This window comes from Hemicordylus capensis, chromosome 2 (genome assembly GCF_027244095.1).
Source record: "Hemicordylus capensis ecotype Gifberg chromosome 2, rHemCap1.1.pri, whole genome shotgun sequence".
Taxonomy (NCBI): domain Eukaryota; kingdom Metazoa; phylum Chordata; class Lepidosauria; order Squamata; family Cordylidae; genus Hemicordylus; species Hemicordylus capensis.
In genome coordinates, this window is record NC_069658.1 from 426557705 (window position 1) to 426578494 (window position 20790).

Here is a 20790-nt window from a genome sequence, read left to right on the forward strand (position 1 = left end):
AGTCTACTCCTAATTGGTAGCAATCACAAGTGATGTCTTGATCTACTTAGAGAGCCAGTGTAGGGTAGAGGTTAGAACATGTAATTAGGCTCCCAGGGGTAGGAGAGCTTCCTAGTTTCCATTTTCTACTCAGGTGTGAAACTCATTAGGTGACCTTGGGCTAGTTACTAATATTGCTCAGCCTGATCTACCTCTGGAGTTGTTGAAATATGGGGAGAGGAGACAGCCATATATACCACCCTGGTCTTCTTGGAGGAAAGTCATGATCATACTGATCCAAAAACTGCTTATCACCTTGGCTGCCCTCTGTTGTGAAGGCTGAAAAGTGCCCAGTCTGTAATGTTAATTTGGATAATTTGCTGAAACAGATCAACCCTTCTGTCTCTGGTTCCTTTGTAATTTTTGGGTATATTTTTGTTCTGTAAATCAATTAAAAGAGGTCAAATGGAGAAAATGGCTTATGCAAAGGTGTTCCATTATATCATATTTATCTGATTTACCTTAGGATCCACATCCTAAGTAACACTGCTGAATTCACCTGGTTTCAAAGGTTCACTTTGAAATTGTCCATGAATTTGTCCTGAGTTATTTTGGAAGGGCGGTATATAAATCAAATAAATAATAATAAATATACTGTCCCAGTTGCAGATCAGGAACTTAGGTACACTTGTCTAAGGATATAGCTCTGTATGGTAGATCATAGAACTAACCACAGGTTGGACTACTGCTTCTGTCTGATGTATCCTGTTCATTTCTTTTCTAGCTACTTGGGACATTTTTTCTCCTACATGGCCTCACTGGGTTATTCTCTCCAGATTTCCCTATAATGCTGCCTTAAAAAAAACAATTGGCTATGCTAGTTTCAATTGGCTAAGCTAGTTTCCCACCCAAGTATTGCTCAATAAATAAGGCAAAGTGTTTCATGGCATTTTGAAAACTGACAAATTAATAAATGTGTTGGTCTTTAAAGTACCACAAAATAATCTACTGTGGTAAAAACAATAAATACAGCTACCCCTCTGCAAGAAATATGAGTCAGTGCAGCGATTCCCAAGGATAAAATGCTGAACATAGCTTACCCAGTTCAAACTGAAATAAACAGACTAGTTAAGGAATAAAAAATAAAAGATATTACTTCAGTTATGACCAAAAAAGAAATTTATCTGGATCACAAATTCAATACACTATTGCCTTCTTCCAATGACTTCAGTTTTGACCCTATAGGAGAAGTTTCCTGTGTTGGGCTTTTGCATTTCTTTTTTTCAAGATTCTTCCCCTCCTCCTTGATAAAGCCAGCTGCATAATTGGAGATCTATGTATTTAGTCAAGGAGCACAGTGGAAAAAATGGGACTACAACTAAATGTAAAGAAGACTAAACTAATGACAACGGGCATGGCAATCAGCCTCAGAATCTATAATGAAGACATTGAAGTGGTGGATAGCTTCTGGCTTTTAGAATCAACCATCAACAGTAAAGGATCCAGCAGTCAAGAAATACGCTGCATACTAGCACCTGGTAGGGTTGCAATGAAGGCCTTGGAAAGGATATTTAGATGCTGTTATGTGTCTATACCTACAAAGATTAGAATCATTTGGACAGTTGTTTTTTCCATGACAATCTATGGATGTGAAAGCTGGGCTTTGAAGACACAAGACAGAAAAAGTATTGATGCTTTTGAACTTTGGTGCTGGAGAAGACTTTTGAGGATACCATGGGCAGCCAGGAAAACAGAAATTGATCATAGAACAGAACAAATCCAGAATTTTCACTCAAGGCACAAATGACCAGGCTCAAATTATCATACTTTGGACACATTATGTGAACACCCAGCTCACTTGAGAAGTCCATAATGCTGGGAAAAGTTGAAGTAAAGAGAAGAGGATGACCAGCAGCAAGATGGACGGACTCTATTATGACAGCAATGTATGCACCAATGAGAGACCTTAAAGGTCAAATTGAAGACAGATCATCTTGGAAAGAATCTCTATCTGTGTGGTCACTAAGAGTCAACATCGACTTGACAGCACTTAATCAATCAATCAATCAAGTATTTAGAGTATGTTTACTGCAGTGAGTTGGGGAAGAGTCATGCAGCCATTTTCAATAAGCAGGATATCTAGGGAGATAAAAAGGGTAACTGAGTGATGTGAGTAGCAAGGATGGATGCTGTCAAGAATTGCTAGCTATCCACTGCCTTATGGGTCATCTTAGGATCAAGAATCAGTTGTGGAAAAATTGAATAAAAAGTTATTGAGAAGAAAAAGAATCAGTGATACAAAATTTCTAAATGTTTCATCTTCTATTTATTTACAATAATGCTGCAGAAACTGGACTGAATATTGTTTTCCATTGGTTATCAGACTGGTATGTCTATCAGCCTTTCCCACTTTATCTATATATTTAATTCTCTTAGCCGGCATGCGTGCCCAGGATTTGGCGGCGGAACTCTCGCAAGAGTTCCTGGCATTGGAGCGAGAGAGTTTGGGGCAAAAAAAGTGGCGGAGGATGGTGGCAGTTGTTGTGAACTATACCTGGTTTCACACTCTGTACATGCTCAGAGGGAAAGAGGGAAAGTCACATCATACACAAACTGAATTGGTTCTTGGAGATGGTGACCATGTAGGATCTGGGCGCGCAAACAGAGATAGAGAGAGACACACTCAGAAAGTTCAATGGGCTTTATTATAAAAAAGTTGCCCATCAGGACAAAATAAAAACATGTTTCCGATTCAAGGTGTAGTGTAACATGCCTAACTAACATATGTGTGTGCAATCAGTAATTAGAGCTATCTAACAATCTACCAAATCCTAAATAAAACATTTAGAGAGAAGCAGAGAAAGGGGGGGGCTTAGGAAGGAGGGTAGCAGTGATTCTTGTGAAGGCAGCATATTACCCAGAATCAGAGGCTTTGAGAGCGGTGGATCTTTTCAGCTGAAGGAGCGAGGCTTTGGGCTGGAGACAGGAGGTTTTTTTGGATCAAGCATGCAGTTTGCTCAGAACACGGCTGAGAGTCAGAGCACCATGGCTGGGGAAGTCTTGACTTCTCACTGCGCAGTAGAAATCACAGATAGCTCCTGTCCATGGACAGAGTTCCTGCTTGTTGCCCCGCGGCTTAGCAGCAAACTCTGGGGTTGCGTGTGAGCAGATCTTGCATGTAGGCACAAGATGCTAACTCTCTGTCCAGTAGCCTCATTCTTTATAGTTGTATTTTCCTTTGATCTCTCATAGAGTCTATTCAAATCTCCCTCTTTTCCTGGGTCCCCAAAAGGGGGTGACAATGCTGTTACCTTTTGGATAATGTCTCTTAATTATTCAGGATATTGGTCAGTCCAGAGAAATCTGAATCCCATCTTCTGTAAACTGTGAGCTTAGAAAGGGAGGGGGGGAAACATTGCCCAAGGCAATTCTGCATCTCTGAGCTGCAAATGGGCATCTCCCAGATTTGCCAGCCTAATTCCCAAAAAGGTGTTAGTAAAAGGACTAAATCTACAGGTGTTCTCCTAGGGTGGAATTTCTATAGACAGCAACTGAGTAATCCCCTTTGGGCATAGCAGAGCCATCATTGACAAAGATTAACATAGATTTCTTGCAACAGGAAGGGGGAGATCAGCCCCTGACCTCTTCCACAGACATCTGATAGTGAGTTACATTTTAGCATATTGATTAGCTCAGGCCTAGCTTTTGTGCTTCCTTGAGTAGCCATTTCACAATACAATGCTGGATTGCCTCCTCCTTCACAGAGCAGTTGACCTGGGTGTCAGTTCACCTTGAGTCCAGGCATTGATTGAACTCTTAATATAAAATGAAATCAGACACAGGCTTGAATTTCACATACTTCTGAGTTGGTACCTTTAAGTCCAAGGTTGGGGTACACGGTCCGTAACATTCCCCCTCTCTTATGCATTTTGCTCCAGGCAATATGTATAAGACAGACAATACTTAGGCCAAACTCATAGTAATGATTGTTTTCCCTGATTGCATGTTCACAAGACAGCAGTGGACAGTCTCAGTAGCTGACCCAGTAGGGCTTTTAAAAAAAAAATTCACAAGCAGATGCAGTGGCATCTTTAAAAAAAATAAATTGTGTTAGACAGGCAGAGTCCTCCACTGCTGCACCTTTGTGCAGCTGGGGAAGTAGTTTAAAGATAAACATATCCTCCATATTGCTGTTGTGTTCTTGAGTGTGGATCAGAAGGGAGCAGCCCCTATTGTCCAATTTCTTTTGAGTACATCTCACAGTCACATTTGCTGTAGTCACACAAGCACGTGTCTGAGAGAGCATTTTATATGGCCAAATAGTTTGCCAAGCATTTGCCTTCAAATGTGGCAGAGTTTACAACCTCACAGATCCCACAGCAACAGAGGTCTGTCAATTGCCCTTTGCCCTTGGCTATCCCAGCTCACAGGGGTCCACAGAATGGAGTCCTGCAATCCAAGAGGCCAAGTGCTTTTATACAATTAAATCCTTGTGGCACAAACAACCCAACAAACAATTCAAAACTACCCTCCATCAAATATACACTCAATCAATTATACATTCCTATAAACCCCATCTAGGAACTCTAGCACATAGACTAAACCCATAAGTACAACATAAGTAAATATGTGCAGACAGATAGATTTTGCAAGGACTGAGTGTACAACATGAATGCATATGCACCAATACATTTTGCAAAGGACTTCAGTGTTCAGTGAATGAGGCAAAATGTATAATGACACAGAATGAGTGCCCCAAACCAGGCCCAATGCAGAAGAAAGCATGTTCATCTTGTGTCTGCCTCTCCCCCTCTTGATTTCTTCTGTCTTTGGCAAGTATTGGCAAGCAATAGTTCCTGCTGACATCTATTGTTCAGTGTAGGTCGTGGGGGTTTCAGGAGCTGGGGATCGTTGCAATTGGGGTACGCCGTCTGGCTTGGGGTTCAGTCTGTGGCATAGGAGTGGCAGAGTGGGCAGGGTCCCTGAAAATCAGGAGGATCTTCAAGCTGTGCAATCCAGGCCAAATGGGTAGCCTACTCTTCAGGGTTGGCGTGCAGGAGGATCTTCAAGCTGTGCAGTCCAGGCAAAATGGGTGGCCTACTCTTCAGGGTTGGCGTGCCTTGTATCCATCAGGAGGAAATGGGCACGTCTCATCAGGAACAGAGTGTAGGGTGGTTAAAAACAATTCTTCCCTCAGCCTCAGTCTTTTCTCAGTCCATTCTCTCTGTCTGCTTGCCATGGCCTCTCACCAGACTGGACAAAGAGGGGAGTACGGGAGCTCTAGCAAGCAGGTAGGGTGCAGAGGAATAGAGGGGCTAGGAATAGAGTTAGGGTTAGGGTTCAGAACTCTTAAGAGAAAAGCAATGTGCAGATATCTGAAGATAAATCAGTGGGGGTGGTGCCCTCTGTTTCATCAATTTATCTACCCTTTTGGATGGCGGTGTCTAGATGACCTTGACTAAATGCATCCTGAGCTGGAACAGCTGGAGCTGTGCCAAGTTTTCCCCCTCTTGCTCCAGAACAGCTGGCGCTGACACATTGGCTTGGGAATCTGCTATGCCAGGTTTCCCGCTCTTGCTCCAGGGGATCATGGTTTTTGTGCTACTAGTGTCCTGTGATCTCTGGCTTTGCAGAATGTGCCCAAATGTCCTGCAGGGGGAGTGTGTCTTACTCAACCCCTCCTAAATCAATGGGTCTTTTATTTACACTACAGTTACTTCCTCCAAAGATCTCTTGAATGGATCCTCCTGGTTTGTTTCCCTCCTCTGCTGATTTCGTGACCTCATTTCTCTGACACAGCTCTCTTGGGCAAAGCGTGATCTGGCTAGTGCTGTCCCTGAGAGGTTTTACCTGTACTTTTGTACTTCTCAAATAGCTGCTTTCAGGAGTGTTCAATTGAACCACTACCAATCCCTCAACTTCCTGTTGTGATTGGACTGGGGCCAATTGGACTTCTCCAAACTTCTGGGTTTTTGCCAGTATGTCAGAAGGGAACTCCCACCCCTCTACCCTGTTGGGGCTGTCATCACACTGCTGTGTGCACTCACAAGACTCAGCTAATCCATCTGAGTCCAATACTGGCAACACTCTTTGTTGCAAACATTCCTCAGTGGCAAGGGCTGCTTCTGCCTCTGCAGAAGCCAGCTTACAGTTCAACTCTGAACTGACCTCAGAAATCTGACTTTTGCAGGGTTCCTCTTCTTCTGCTGGCAAAGCAGAGACAACTTTCTGCTGCAACAATTCCTCACTAACAGGGGCTACTCCTGCCCCTGCTTCTGTGGAAACCAACTTGGGACCCTGGCTCTTCCAGAATTCATCCTCCTCTGCTGTCAAGGCAGAGACAACTTGGCTGGCCTGCCAAGCTCCTATACATTTCTCTTTCTCTGTTGGTGTGGTGGAACTGCCATCAGTCTTGGCCACATCCTGTTTTAAATGCTCTTCTACCACAACTGCGATTCCTGCCTCTGCTTGGCATGAAACTGGATACTGCCACTGTGCTGGCACAGCCGGATACACTATCTCCACTAATGAGTCCTTCTTTATTTCTCCCCCTACTTCAGTTTTTAAAATTCCACTTCTGTGAAAATCCCAGGTTAAATTTTTCCCCAAGAGACACCAGCTATCCTGGTTCTGGCTATTGTTCTGGTCCATAGCTGCAGTCCTGGTGTCGGGCCCCCTCATTGTTGCTGAATGATGGGTGGCAGCGGCACAAGATGCAGTTTGGACTGGGCTACCTCCTGGCTGACTGTAGGCAATGCTGGCTACTGGGGTTGGAGTGGGAACTGGCACAAAAATGGTCCCAGGCCCTGGTCTGGCCTGAATTCCATATTGCACAGTCTGGACTGGCTGGGTGACTGGAGGGGACAGTGGTGGGAATTCATGCTGACTGCTGGGAGCAGAGGCCACTGCTGCAACTTGCCGGGGAGCCCACTGGCCTCCCTGTTGAGTTTTCTCCAGTCCTTCTAGTCTGGCTCGGACTTCCATCATGAACTTCTCAAAGTTCTTTTGGAATCCCATGCTTCCTGTCTCTGTGGAGTCTATAACAGCCTGCACTGCTCTCTGTCTCTCCTGGTCATTCCTAGGGAATTGCTGCGCTTGGTGTTGGACTGGACGTGTGACCAGTTCCTCGACCCAGCGCCTGAGCTCGTCTGTCTGTACTCGGTCCCATTTGGACATGTCCTCTCCAAACCCTTCTAGTGCCCACCACAGCTGGCTCCTTTCGGATGCTGGCTTCTGTGACCACTTTTTCTGCTCTTGCTGTTTAAAGCTCTGCTCTGGAACCACCCCACTCCTATTGCTAAAGGGGGCTGTTTCTGTGGTGACTGCTGCTACCTTGTGTTTACTGGGCTTTTCAGTTTCCTCAGGAGCTGGCTCAAAGCCATGCTGGCTGACAATACACTGAACTAGCTCTAGGAGATCATTGAAATTGCCTGGCTCCTGTTCCCCTAGCAAGCCCACCTTGTCCTTGTACCATGGGAGGAGTCCCTGGATCATGGCTTTTAGGTCCCTCACAGTCCAAGCAGCCTGGGCAAGGGTGCCTGCCCCTGCTGGCACAGCCACTAGACCGGCCAGATATCTCCCCATTGCTGCTCTGTAAAGGAACTGTGTTGGGCATTCACTCCTCCTTTGCTTGGCCATGACGGCATGTTCCTGCATAGCGCCAGCTGGAAGTACCATGGCACACATGTCCCGGCATGCTCCCCATGTATCAAGGGTCTCTACACCTTGAATAATAGCTATGTTTTGGGAGAACTTAGAAACGAGTTGGGCCTGTAGACCAGCTGGTGCAGCCGCACGGATCAAAGTCCGTGTTTTCTCTATGGTTAATCTTAAATCGTGTTGAAGCCTAACTAGTCCTGCCATCCATTCAACAATGGTGTCTGGGCCTAATGGAACCATCGTTTTGGCTAGCTCCCTAGCCTCAACTAGGTCCATGTTCTTGACCATGACAGCGGTTCCTTCTGGCTGCCCCTGCGCATCAAGCCTAGTAGTGAATGAGGAAGTAATCGCTGCTACAGGATTTGCTCCCTGGGAGGCAGTGCGTTCTCGGGCTGGTCCCTCAATCGCTGCCACAGGCTCCCAGCTGGGATCGGGCTCTGCTCCCGTGATGCTAGAGATCTGTAGGGTCTTCTGCTCTAGCTGTCTTTTTAGCTGCTGGACTTGAGAGTGACAATCACAAGGATTGTCCTTCCTGACTGGCTGGGGTTTTGGCAGGGAGAGTTCCTTTACTAGCTCTTTTAATCCTGGAATGGCCATGTTCTGTTTTTCTAACTGTGCTACTTCCTCAACCAATCTCTGATTGGAGAAATCTAAACTCCTAATATGGTCCTCCAGTCTGATTGTGTTCTCCTCTAATTGTCTCAGAGCCATGGCTTCCTTGGTTTCACATACGCGCACTTTTTCCAGGGCAGCATCTCACTCCCTTTCCAAAGTAGCAATACGTGCCTCCAAGGCTAGAGTTATGCTCTTAACTTGTGCAAGGAGCTCTTTATTCTTGTCTATGAGTGTTCTAATTTTTCCATCTTTATGGTCATGTTTCTCTAACTGCTCATGTAGAAAAACTCTGAGAATAGTAACTGCTGCTGCTTTTCTGTCCTTTTTATCTGGGCACTGCCTGCTGCAGTATTCCTCGAAGAGAGCCTTACAGTCTTCAAGTTCTGAAAGTTTCTGCCTAACAAAATCTAAATTTGGAAAGGGTGAAGGTCCAAATTCCTCTAAGGCTGCCTCCCACTTCCCCTTCTTGGGTCCTAGAAAGGCGCCACTAAATTCACTTCCCTCCCAGGATTCAGGTTTGGATCTGCTCTCTTTCTCTTCACGCTTCCAGAAAGCCATGGTGTCACCAAATGAACCGGGCGGAAAACACCAAATTATATGATGTGACTTTGCCTTTTCCCCTCTGAGCATGTACAGAGTGCGAAACCAGGTATAGTTCACAGCACAGTGGCGGGCCGCAAAACGGGAGGTGGCAGCAGGATGGCCTGGCCTGGCCGGGCCGTCCCAGGTAAGGGGGACGCAGTGGCAGTGGCGGCAAAGCCCGGTCTGGCTGCCAGGGGCGGGAGGTGGTGGCGGGACGGACGGCCAGCTGGCGAGACAAGAAAGTGGCGGGGAAGCAGCGGAGAGACTGGAGATGGGGTGAGTGGGAAAGAGAGAGTGTGGCGGGGGGAGGGAAAGGGGCAGGAGGGGGGAAGGCGGGTGAGATGAGAGAGGTGTGGGAGCGAGAGGGAGTTGGGTGGGAGAGGGAGGGGGTAAGAGAGAGTGGGGCAGAAGGGGGAAGGAGGGGGAGATGAGAAAGTGGGGTGGGAGAGGGAGGGGGCAAGAGAGTGGAGCAGGGGGAGGGAGCAAGAGAGTGGGGTAGGAGGAAGGGAGGGGGAGAGAGAGTGGGGCTGGAGGGTGAGATGAGAGAGGGGGTGGGAGAGGGAGGGGGCAAGAGAGTGGAGCAGGAGGAAGGGAGGGGGAGAGAGAGTGGGGCAGGAGGAAGGGAGGGGGAGGGGGAGAGGGGCGGGAGGGAGAGAGAGTGGGGCGGGAGGGAGGAACAGCTGGCCCCAAATATCCTTGCTAACTTTGCAGAGAGGCACCTTTTAACATGGTGATTCTCTTTATTTAGCAGGGGGAGAGTAACTGGCCCTATCGACCCCCAGCACAGTACCTCCAGTGACTGTTGCTGGTGTCTATCTTGTGTTTCTTTTTAGATTGTGAGCCCTTTGGGGACAGGGTTCCATCTTATTTATTTATTATTTCTCTGTGTAAACTGCCCTGAGCCATTTTTGGAAGGGCGGTATAGAAATCGAATGAATGAATGAATGCAATAGCACACAGATGCTCTGTGCAGGTTGGCTAGTTTTAAACTATTTTCCTTCATTTTCCAATGATAACATAAGCTTATACAGTTTTGAAAGAACACCAGAGGTTTCATTATCTCTCAAAAACTGTTAATGATGCCCTCGTAAATCTCCTCTCAGTTACAGATGGTATTTTGTTCTCAATTGCAATAACTAAAACCATGGTGGATATTTACTACCCCATTTCTCAAGTAATTGTTGAAATCTCATCAACTCTAGTTTTGGATCACATCAGTATATCTTGTATAGTTTGTTTCTTGCCAGATTTTAACATCTTTCACATTTTAACTGCCCAGAGATGAAAGTTTGGGGCAGTATAAAAATTTGATAGAGAGAGAGATAAATAAATAAAAATCTTATATGAATGAGGATAAAGCTGAAAAACTCCAGGATTTCATCCAATACGAAATTTATTCCAGGCTGTATGAGCTGAACAAATAGATTCTTTGTTGTTTCTTAACCTTAGTATTATACCAGGGAAGATACTTAAATTGAACGCCCATATTGCTTAATGCACAGCTGAACTTTATTTGAATCTTACCAGGAAACTAATGAGCAGATAAGAGGCATCACAACAGTAATATTTGGAGCTGCAAATCCTTCTATATAAGATTTCTCCAGAGTTTTAAAATATGTTTTTGGAGGTTTCCCCACACCTTTAACATATTATATTTTACTATGTGAATATATATTTTTGGACTTGGATGATTACAAAACAAAAATCGTATCCTACGATTGCAGTAATTTGACCTATCAAGGAAATATTTTTAGACTTCCACTGATCAAAATTTCTTTAAATAGTATTCATCAGTGGTTTGTAATGGACTCTTAACCCACCTCCCCAAGAGTCCCCATATAGCCAGCTGAGTCTTTAGGCTGTTCATCTCTCTCAACATTCCATCTTTGCTGAGTTTTAACAGCCTGGTAGGAACGTAAAGGAAACAGGGCTTTTAGATATGCTAATTCTGTGAGTTTGCCTGGAGTTATTCTGATTGCATTATGTTGATCCACTCACACCTTCCTTTATCTTAGGAGGACCCCTTCCTTGCCCGGCTGGCACTGTAGCTTCATTAAATATGCAAGAGCACTGGGTGTGGTTCCTGCCTTTCCCAGACCCAGACCCAAAGCACAAGTATCTGCTACGTGATTATCTTGCTTGCCCAAAACAGAGACTTACCCTTGAGGCATAAACTTTAGTCTGCAAAACAATCTCGCTTGCCTAAAATGGAGGTTAAAATCTCAGGCAAGATTTGTGTTTTGGCAACTGTTCTTCACGCCCTCTTCCAAGTTAGAGGAAGAGGAGGGCTGCAGCAGGATTGCTGAGGATGGAATGGCCAGTCGCTCAGAAGTCATGAGTTGTGATAGTAGCTGCCATTTCCTTCCCTCCCTCCCAAATGCCTCCAGAAGTGTGTGTGTGTGTGTAAATATATAGATAGCAATATATGCTAGAACTGACATGCCCTGAAAGGTGCCTTTTTTGCTTCTTCGAATCTTTTTCCCCACCCTTAAAATATCTGCCCCGCCTGCGCGCCCTGCCACCCCCCACGCTGGCCCGTGCTCCAAGCTAGTGAGTGTCCTGAACCAAGAGCACTCCTCTAGGGGTTGGGAATACGTTGAAACTTCTTGTGGGTCTTCAGTTGTAACTCTCCACCAAAGGCTCTAAGGTTGTCTCGGTCTTTATTAATGAAATAAGCCGCTACCACACACACACTGCGCACACTATCATGCTGCAGACACAAATTATGTAAATAGGACGTACAACTTTTTCAGATAAACTCATGTCAGCCTTAGTATTGTAAATGGGTGCCCAGCATTCTTAATCACGGGTAATACTGTTCTTTACCGCTATTAAACCTTATATGCATGGGGAGCTAGGGATGTGGTGCAAGAGCGCATCTGCACGGGCGCTATATAGTTAACGGCTGAAATACACAGACATTCAAGGCTAGAGCGGCGAACCTGCAACAACGCCCAATTTAATACCGGAAGTTCAGCCTGTAGACCGTCTGAATTTACGCAATGCACTCATTTGACGACCTGTGGAGGCGGCAGAGACTTTAGCACGCACGCGCAGGCGGTCCTGACGAGTAGAGTGCTGGGAGTCGGCTGCGTGGTGCGTGCGCCCACACGCGCATGCGTCGTTGTCGACGGCGACGACGGCCATCATGGCGGTTTGTGGCGCGGCGGCGGCGGCGGCGGCGGCCGGAGGAGGAAGGCGCTGGTATTTTACTCGGGAGCAGCTAGCGCGGAGCCCTTCCCGGCGCCTGGGACTCGACCCGGACAAGGAATTATCGTACCGGCAGCAGGCGGCTAACCTGCTTCAGGACATGGGCCAGCGCCTCAATGTGTATCCATTCGGCGACTAGGCCGCGGGCTGGAGCTGGGGCCGGGGTTGATCAGGGCGAAGGAAGGGGGCTTTGGCCAGGGGACTCGGGCCGCCCGAGGTTTGGGTCAACGGTTTGGTTCAGTGCTAGACATAAGTCCTTACACTGGACGGAAACGTCAAGCGGGGCCCGAGGGGTTGGTAATGAGGCCTCTAAGCCGGAGAACGTTGGGCCCCGAGTTGGTTCGCGGACGGACGGAGCGCTTTATTGGGCCGCGCCCTGTAAAAACTGGCTCCCCTTAGGAGCACGTGTGGGCGGTGGCGGGGTGCTTAAGTCTATTTTGTGGAGATGATGGGAGCCAAACTGCCGAACTAGGCAGGAAAGAAGCGGCCAGGCCCTAAAACCTGGGGAGCCCGAGCTAGTTCTTGGCCGAGTTGTGAGGCCAGAATCTTAACCGATAATGGAGTCGGTTATTGAGTAACGACTCAGAGGCATGTTCATCCGTTAGTAAACCCATGTCGTTGCATTCGTAATTACGTACGTTATTCGTATGGAGTGTAGCAGAGATCATTTGAATTTTTAAAAAAGAGTTGCTAAAAAAGGGTTGGGGGAAGGAGAAATGAGTCGTTGCTTTTTTGTGTATTTGTGTTAATTTAATATACTAGCTTTGGTTCATATTTTTAGAAGATGTGTAGCACCAACGATCTCATCGGCAGTTCCTGATTATGACTGAGTAAATGTTAGTAGGTCCTGTGTAATACAGTGAAGTTTAGTTCTGAATTTTAAAGGTGATTTATCAGAGAATCATTTAAAGTATATTCATGTTTTGTTACAAACAAAGTCTTATTTACTTGATGTAATGAGGCTGGCTTAGGGTCGCATTTGTGCAAACTTTTACGCTAAAGTTTGGAAGTTTGAGGGTTTATGGGAGCTATATCTCCTGAGGAAATAGTTTTCAGGGAGCCCACATCTAAGAAGAAATTTGCTAATAGTTTTGCACTCATCTGGGGTATCAAGTAAAGGTCTTGTATGTTTTCTTGAAAATATTCAGATCAGCGTGCCTTGTGAAGAAGATCTGAATATGTATATCAGCGCAGTCCATTAAAACCTATAATTTTATCTGAGTTGTAAAAAGGTAGATTAGTATCTTTAAATAGATAGAAAAATCTGTCCTTGTTTTCTCTTAACCATAAGCCACTAGTTCTCAGCTGACTATCAATACTGCTATTGTCTATATGCACCGATTCTACATGGTTCAGTCTTTTACTCAGTTTCCTCGGAATGTAAGTATCACTTAAAATATTCCTAGTTTTCTCAGTTGGAATTGTGAATACTTATACATTTTTCCTTCATTTTTGCCAGCAAATAAAGGGAAAGAGGGCATGTGTAACCTAGTGTTCTGGAAATCCCTGAAACATTGTATGGAATAAAATGTTTAGACATTTGCTCCTTGGAGCATAGTTATGGAGAGAGGCTATAGTGTGATCAGAATTTCACCGAACTTGGAGGGAGGGAGGAGTGGTAGAGGAGAAAGGAACTCAGTGTGGCACTGTGCAGAGTTCCAGCTACAGCATTCAGTGAATATTGCCTGCACATTTTCAAACTTTTCCTCACTGACTATAAGAACTAGGGGTGTTTATCTTTCAGAAGAAGAGAGTCCACACCACGGAGCTCACACCATTTTATTATTATGGAGACTAGCAAGCATTGGTCTGACAACTATTAGAGCAGTTGCTTCCTAGGGGCTGTGTATCCTGGGGAAAGCAGAACAAAAGAGCCCAGACCAAAGAGCTCATATGATCAGCTTCTGAACGAACCACCAAATGCCCTGAGACAAACTGTTAAATTTCATGTAACCTTTGTTTGTTTTTAAGTATATACAGTGCCTTGAATGCTAAGGCAGAAAGGTGGTAAAATGTCTTTTAATGACAAGAAAGCCTAGATTTCCTAGGAACCCATACACTGTATTAAATATAGTTCCTATTGTATATAACTGGTGGAATATGAAGACCAGGGAATATTTTCAAATTAACATTGGTTGTCTAAGAATGTGAAAGCTATACAGTACAGCATAATGTGGGCTTTATGTGATGCTGCATCTTAAAGAGTTTTAGTTAGGTTTATGTCAACTTGACAAATCAATTTTTAATGACTGTGTAAAATACATTTGGTGAACAATTAGTCAAATATTAGCATTTTCAGTAAATATACTATACTCTTAAGGTAACTGATTGGGTGGTCATTTAGGACCATGGAGGCTTGCAGCCACTTAAAAGAGAAGAGTGTATTTAAAACTCTCTTTTTTGTAAAGACTCTAGCGCCTGCTGCCCTTTTCCTGGCAGCCAAGGTGGAGGAACAACCTCGAAAACTGGAGCATGTCATCAAGGTCTCTCATGCCTGTCTGCATCCTCAAGAGGCTCCCCCAGACACACGGAGTGACGTAAGTAGCTACACATCTGTGGAACAAAAACTCAGTGCTCAACAGGTGAGGGAGGGAAAAGAACAAATCCTGGCAGTGCAAGTTTCCCATAGTTCATTGAATTTAGAGTGCTACAGCTTTGTTGTGGCTTAATTCCAGAACAATAATAACTAGCTCTTTCATTTTGCTGATGCATAGTACAGAAAGTTCTGGGTTTTTGTAAGCCAAATGGCTTGTCTGTCCTGTGCCCTTCTTCTAGAGTGTTGTGAATGGAAGCCAGGTGTGTTCAGCACCATTTGCATTAGACTGCACTAAGGGGTAGACATTGCCTGCCAGGATCCTCTTATACTGATGCAAAAAATGATGCTTGAAGTTTAATCCTGTCCCTGCCATTCAAACAGGAGGATTGTTAAGAATGTTGTTTCACATCTCACCACAGCCCTTCCTGACAGGACCAGCACATCTAACCTTGCCAACAAGGGGGAAGCTTTATTCTTAAGTCAATGGGAGGAAAGGGTCAGTTTTTACCATGCGCTGATAACCATGGCAGTTGAAGCTATTACAAAGTCAACAGCAGCTTCTCACAAGCAAAAAATATCTACCAGGCACTTAATTTTTTTCTGGGGATGGGGATGCCTATGCCTATTCTCTCCAGCACTGAATATGATAAAGATTCCCCCTTGATTTTTTTTGCCTCCCCAAGAGAGTGTTAGAAATATGCAGGCTTGATTCAGAGTGCCTCATCACAAGTAACCTGCCTGTCCTCTCAACCCCAGGCTTACCTGCAACAAGCCCAAGACCTGGTCATTCTAGAGAGCATAATACTGCAGACCCTGGGTAAGTTTTTTCAAGCGGACGGGCTGCTTCATGAATCCCAGACCCAGGAAAGTTCCATAGAGTGGAGACTCTAACCCCAGTCTTCTTCACAGCTGGAGAGCAGAGGCACAGCTGACCAGTCTGGGAGAACGTCAGTCCACAAGGCGACAAACCTTTTCACAACCACCAGCTCATGACTTATTTGATGTATTTGTTTAGGCTGTATATATTGACAAGCTTGTTCTTACAAACAAAATACGAACATGCAGAAATTTGTTTGGATTTTTCTCCCCCACAACAGGTTTTATATTGCTCAAGTTCCAGGCATTATACTCGGGATTGAAGTCTTAGCAACAGCAGTCTAATGTTCTAATTGTATAATCAGCATAATAACCCAGGGTGGGAGATGGATATCTAGGCAAACTAATGTGAATTGTTGATAAGCTGTCACTACAGTTCGTTTTGTAACTTTAATTTCTTTAGAATTTTTTTAGCAGCTAAAACATTTTTCTTCCTCCACCTTTGATTGCCACTTGTTTTTACAGGCATTTTTTCCTGTTGCAAATAGCTACATTATGTTGTGTTCCATCAGATTTCCCTGCTATATGCAAACATAGAGCTTCAAATGTATTTGTTGCCAGCATACAAGATAGTTAATCCTAGCCACGTATAATACTTTCTTCAAGCTATAAAACCAGTAAGCCTGCGTTTTTGAGAACCCCACAATAACTTGAAGCTTATAAGAGTTACTATTTTAAGGATGGGGCTTCAGTAATGTGTATTGGTATTCTGTGCTTAGCTATTGTCTGCTGGCTGGAACCATTCACAAATAATACACACTAGCAGTATCCAGTTGCTTTGTGGGAATTAACAACTGTGGTGCAACCAAATATTCCCTTTTAATGCTAGCAAGAAGAGTAAAAATCATTTTTAAAAGTAGGCTTAAATTCACTTAAAATTTGTTCCCTTAAAGAGAAAACAACTTTGTGTTTTGGAGCGACAGGATAAACAACTTCAAGCAGATGCTAGAACCTTCTCCTGTTGTCTTGATGTAGTAAATTGTTGATTTAAAACATTTGGATGTTTTTCGGTATCATCTTTTCAGCAGAAAATACGCTACTTTAGTAGCTAGCGGTATCTCTCATTTTCTAGTGCTGTGACTAGATAACTGATCCATTTGAGCCCAAGAAGATGTCCTGGGTTCTTCCTGCTTTCATCTGAGCACAGCGCATGAACTTTAGTGGGAAAGGGAAGGCTGAGCAATCTACTTTGCCTCCCAGGACCCAGAAAGGCGTGTGTGGTATGTAGAACTGCAAGTGCATTCTGTCCATGTCCTAACAGTGTTCTGTTTTTCTTCCAGGGTTTGAGATCACCATAGATCATCCTCACACACATGTGGTTAAATGCACACAGTTAGTGCGAGGTAAGCAATGATGTGACACTGTTGTGATACTTATATAGCAGCTGCCATGCTTCCACACACAGACTGTTGTGTTTCCTAGCTAACAAATTGTTGATGGGTAGGCAGTACTTTTATAAATAGATGTGGGAATTTCAAGTTAAAGGGGCTAATGAAATAAATGGGGAATGGAATTAATTTATTAAATGCACATCACCTATTTTGTCATTAATGACAGGAATAGGTTTCAAAATGGGAGTGTCAGAGTGGAAATTTACAATAGAGGACTGTACATCAAATAGAAGCAAGTCCATAATCAACATTCTGCTGCTACACCTTTGCCCCAGTAGAAATGCCATAGTGAAGGTAAGGTATTTGATAAAACTAACTCATGAATTTCTTTTGTTCCCCTCCAGCCAGCAAAGATCTGGCACAGACTTCTTACTTCATGGCTACCAACAGGTAGGTGTTGATTCCATTTTCTTTCTGTTTGTGTTTTATCTGTGTGTAGGATTCTTGAGCACTGCAGACAGACTTTCTCCAAAGTTTCTAGAAGAAGCTAAATCACATCTTACCTGTATTGTGCATTAGATATATGTGAAATGAATGTCTGTCTCTTGAATAAGATGAGGCCTTGTTCTTAACCATTATTTTCGATGAAGATATGAGCTAAAATAGCCTTGCTTTTCATGTATGATAAACCTATGCATACTGGCCTAAATAGGGGGAGAAAGCAGCTTTTGTAAATCTTCCCTGCTTGGACACACACAACCAATTCTTATTCACCCTTGGTGACTGGCTGTTTACACATCTGAGCTAAAACTATTTTGCTACTAATCTTCCACCTAGGAATAACTGGATGCATAGCACTGTTAATGTTCAGATGAAAAGAATTAGAATGGAGAGTTATTGACTTTAGTGGCCTTTACCTGGTTTTTGAATTTTTCCAAAAGAATAACGGTCTCTTCAGTCCTTGAACCCTGCTACAAAGTTGAAATCTTTCTGACAACTACTGCTAAGTTTAGTTTTCCGAGTTGTGTTCCAGGCAGACTAACACAAACTAGTGTTGTCTGAAATGAGAGGTAGTGTTGTCTGATGTATGCAGCTGTTTGAATGTTTCATGTATGTATGATATGCAGGGCTATAGGGAACTTTGTCTTGTGTAACATTCCACTTCCTGAGAATGTCTGTGTTCATTAGAGAAGCTTAAAAACGTGTAGGTAGTTCCTAGTGGAGTTTCAGAAGCCAAAGAGCAGATATGGAAGCCTTCCAGTAACCAGTTGTTGGGGCTTGTGTGCTCTCTCTAGTTCTTTGCTTCTTCCTCATTGACTTGCAGAAACAAAATTTTAAAACACACCGAATGATCAATAGTACATGTTTATTTGGCTTATGTTGAAGAATTTGGACTTGGTATATGGTATATACCCTGCTCACAAATGAATTCTACTAGAGGATGATTTTTCCAGAAGTGGAGGTGAGGGCAATTGGCCAAGACCATCCTCCAAAATGGCCCTCTGGCTAGTCCAGAGCAGTGCGCTCTATATTCTTCTTTCACCTCTGACAATTGGGGGCAGGAGAGAAGAGATGTCCTCCCCACAGCACTGCATTTTGACCCAGGGATGCCATTTTTGAATGCTTGCCATGCACTGTAACAGTGTATCTTCAAAATTTGTAAGAGGGTTTATTGAGAGATGCATGTATCACGAGTAAAGTCACTTTTTGTAATCTTGTCAGAATTTCTTGTCATGTGAGTCTTTGGGGGCTCTATCTTGTATGGGTAGTTGACATGTAGGCTTCTTGATACTCTGAATGCTCTGTTGCAGAACTGGCAATAGAGGAAGTGTCAAAGATTAAAATGAATTATAAATCCTAATCTTTGTTAACATTTACATATCTGCTGGACTATTGGCTCTTGGGTCTCATGTGAAGTTTATTCTTATATGTGATCAGACTAACATAACAGGAGGCTTTTGGCATCTTTTGCCTAGAGGAATTAAATTCCTCTGGAAGAACCAAATTGCTTGAATCTCTTCAGAGGAGCACAGCCCAGCTGCTACCAAAATATCCAGCTGCTTGCTCAGATGATTTTGTTGTGTGTTTTGGCTTCCTTTTGAAATGCAGCATTTGGCCTTGACTGTCCTATAGGCCCATATGGGGGTCCTGGAGCTCCAGGCTGACAGGAGTGCCTAGAAAACCTTGTGGAAAAGGCTGAAACACTAATTGGTTTGAGCAGGGCTGGCTTGACCATGCAGGATAAAAGCTTTTAAAGCTGAGGGATGCCCACTTCTTGCAGTGTCTGTCCAGCGGGCGGTTGTGTGTGCTGCTGCCGTTCTGGCTTGGGAGCTTACAGCTTTCTGTTTCTCTCTCCCTGCTGGTGATGTCAGCCTTCACCTAACCACCTTCAGCCTGCAGTACACCCCTCCCGTTGTGGCCTGCGTCTGCATCCACTTGGCCTGTAAATGGTCCAACTGGGAGATCCCAGTCTCCACGGACGGGAAGCACTGGTGGGAATACGTTGATGGCACTGTAACTCTGGAACTCTTGGATGGTAAGTCTGGAGCAAGGTCAAATATATTCCCATTCACAACGAGAGATAACTCATTAGCTTGGTATCTTTGCTCTATGGGCCTTTATTTTATCAAGATTTCCAGCATGGTAATGGAGAATAGGAAGCACTAAGTGGGATTAATTTTATAGTGAGCCAGTGCTGTTAGTCTTGGGATTGCTCCATCTCTTGCTGGCAAGGGTAGTAGTCAAAATGCCCTCCAGACCCTGGTTGTAAATGCCATGCTTCTCACTGCTTGGTGTTCTTACCTATCTTTTCCAGAGCTAACTCACGAATTCCTGCAGATCCTTGAGAAAACTCCTAACCGGCTGAAACGAATCAGGAATTGGCGGGTAAGGTGCTCTGCACATTTCAAGCATGAATTGGCAACCGTATATGCATTTCATCATAATACTTAATATGACCAAGTAATGCAAAAAAAGGTGCATAATAAAACACACAACAGACTGCAGCAGCCAGCTTGGTCTCCGGGTCATCTTAAAAAGACCATGTGACGCCTATATCAAATGACCTACACTGGCTACCAGTAAGTTTCCAGGCAAAATTCAAGGTGGTGTTTATAACCTATAAAACCCTAAGCAGCTTAGGCCCAAGGTATTTAAGAGAACATCTTCACTATGAGCCCCATCGTCCATTGAGATTATCCAGAGAGATCCATCTGCAGGGAAGAGCCTTCTCTGTTGCTGCTCTGAGACTCTGGAATGTGCTCCCTGCTGAAATAAGAGCCTCCCTATGTCTGACAACTTTTAAAAAGTCTCTAAAGACACATTTATTCACCCAAGCTTTCTAACTAGACTTGTGGTTTTAAATTGTTTTAAGGTTTTAATTTGTTTTATAAAACAAACTAAACTGCAGAGAGAGAAATATATTTATTCATTCCACCACCATTATTATTACATTTATATCCCACTCTTCCTCCAAGGAGCCCAGAGTAGTGTACTACATACTTGAGTTCTCTTTCACAACAACCCTGTGAAGTAGGCTAGGCTGAGAGAGAAGTGACTGGCCCAGAGTCACCCAGCTAGTTTCATGGCTGAATGGGGATTTGAACTTGGGTCTCTCTGGTCCTAGTCCAGCACTTTAACCACTACACCATGTTGGCTCTCACTACACCACACTGGCTCTTCTGGGACTGTTAAGATTTGAATATCTGAAGAAGTAGATCATTTTTGTGTTGTGGGTGCACATTTTCTTTATGCCCACTTCTATATTTTCATAAGTTGTCAAGGTTAGATGGCTTTATCGGAGAGAAAGATGGGCTTTATGGATTGTTGCTCTGGTTTTGAAGAGTCCTTTTTATTTGTTTAAACAGCATGTGAGTGGGGAAAAAATCATTACTGCAGCATGTGCCTTTAAAATTAAGGCTCCATAAAGGCAAATCGTCTTTTGTACAAACTCTTGTTTCGCTTAGACTACTGAGGTGATGCCAGGAGACCCCCTCAGTGCTG

The 20790-nt window shown here is 44.2% G+C and overlaps 1 protein-coding gene across 4 annotated transcripts in view; it reads left to right on the top strand.

Moving 5' to 3' along the window:
* Positions 1 to 20790, top strand: part of CCNT1 (cyclin T1) — a 48546-nt gene that overhangs the window by 24113 nt on the left and 3643 nt on the right. Inside the window, exons 1-8 of one of the 4 annotated variants that reach the window (XM_053303290.1) lie at positions 11431 to 12165; positions 13344 to 13425; positions 14454 to 14582; positions 15338 to 15398; positions 16738 to 16800; positions 17193 to 17238; positions 19161 to 19324; positions 19604 to 19674. In XM_053303290.1, coding sequence (XP_053159265.1) covers positions 11984 to 12165; positions 13344 to 13425; positions 14454 to 14582; positions 15338 to 15398; positions 16738 to 16800; positions 17193 to 17238; positions 19161 to 19324; positions 19604 to 19674 — 798 coding nt within the window. In that variant the 5' untranslated portion in view covers positions 11431 to 11983. Of the gene's footprint in view, positions 1 to 10721; positions 12166 to 13343; positions 13426 to 14453; positions 14583 to 15337; positions 15399 to 16737; positions 16801 to 17192; positions 17239 to 19160; positions 19325 to 19603; positions 19675 to 20790 lie in introns of those variants that run through there. The other 3 variants (XM_053303294.1, XM_053303292.1, XM_053303293.1) reach the window with 3 other exon arrangements.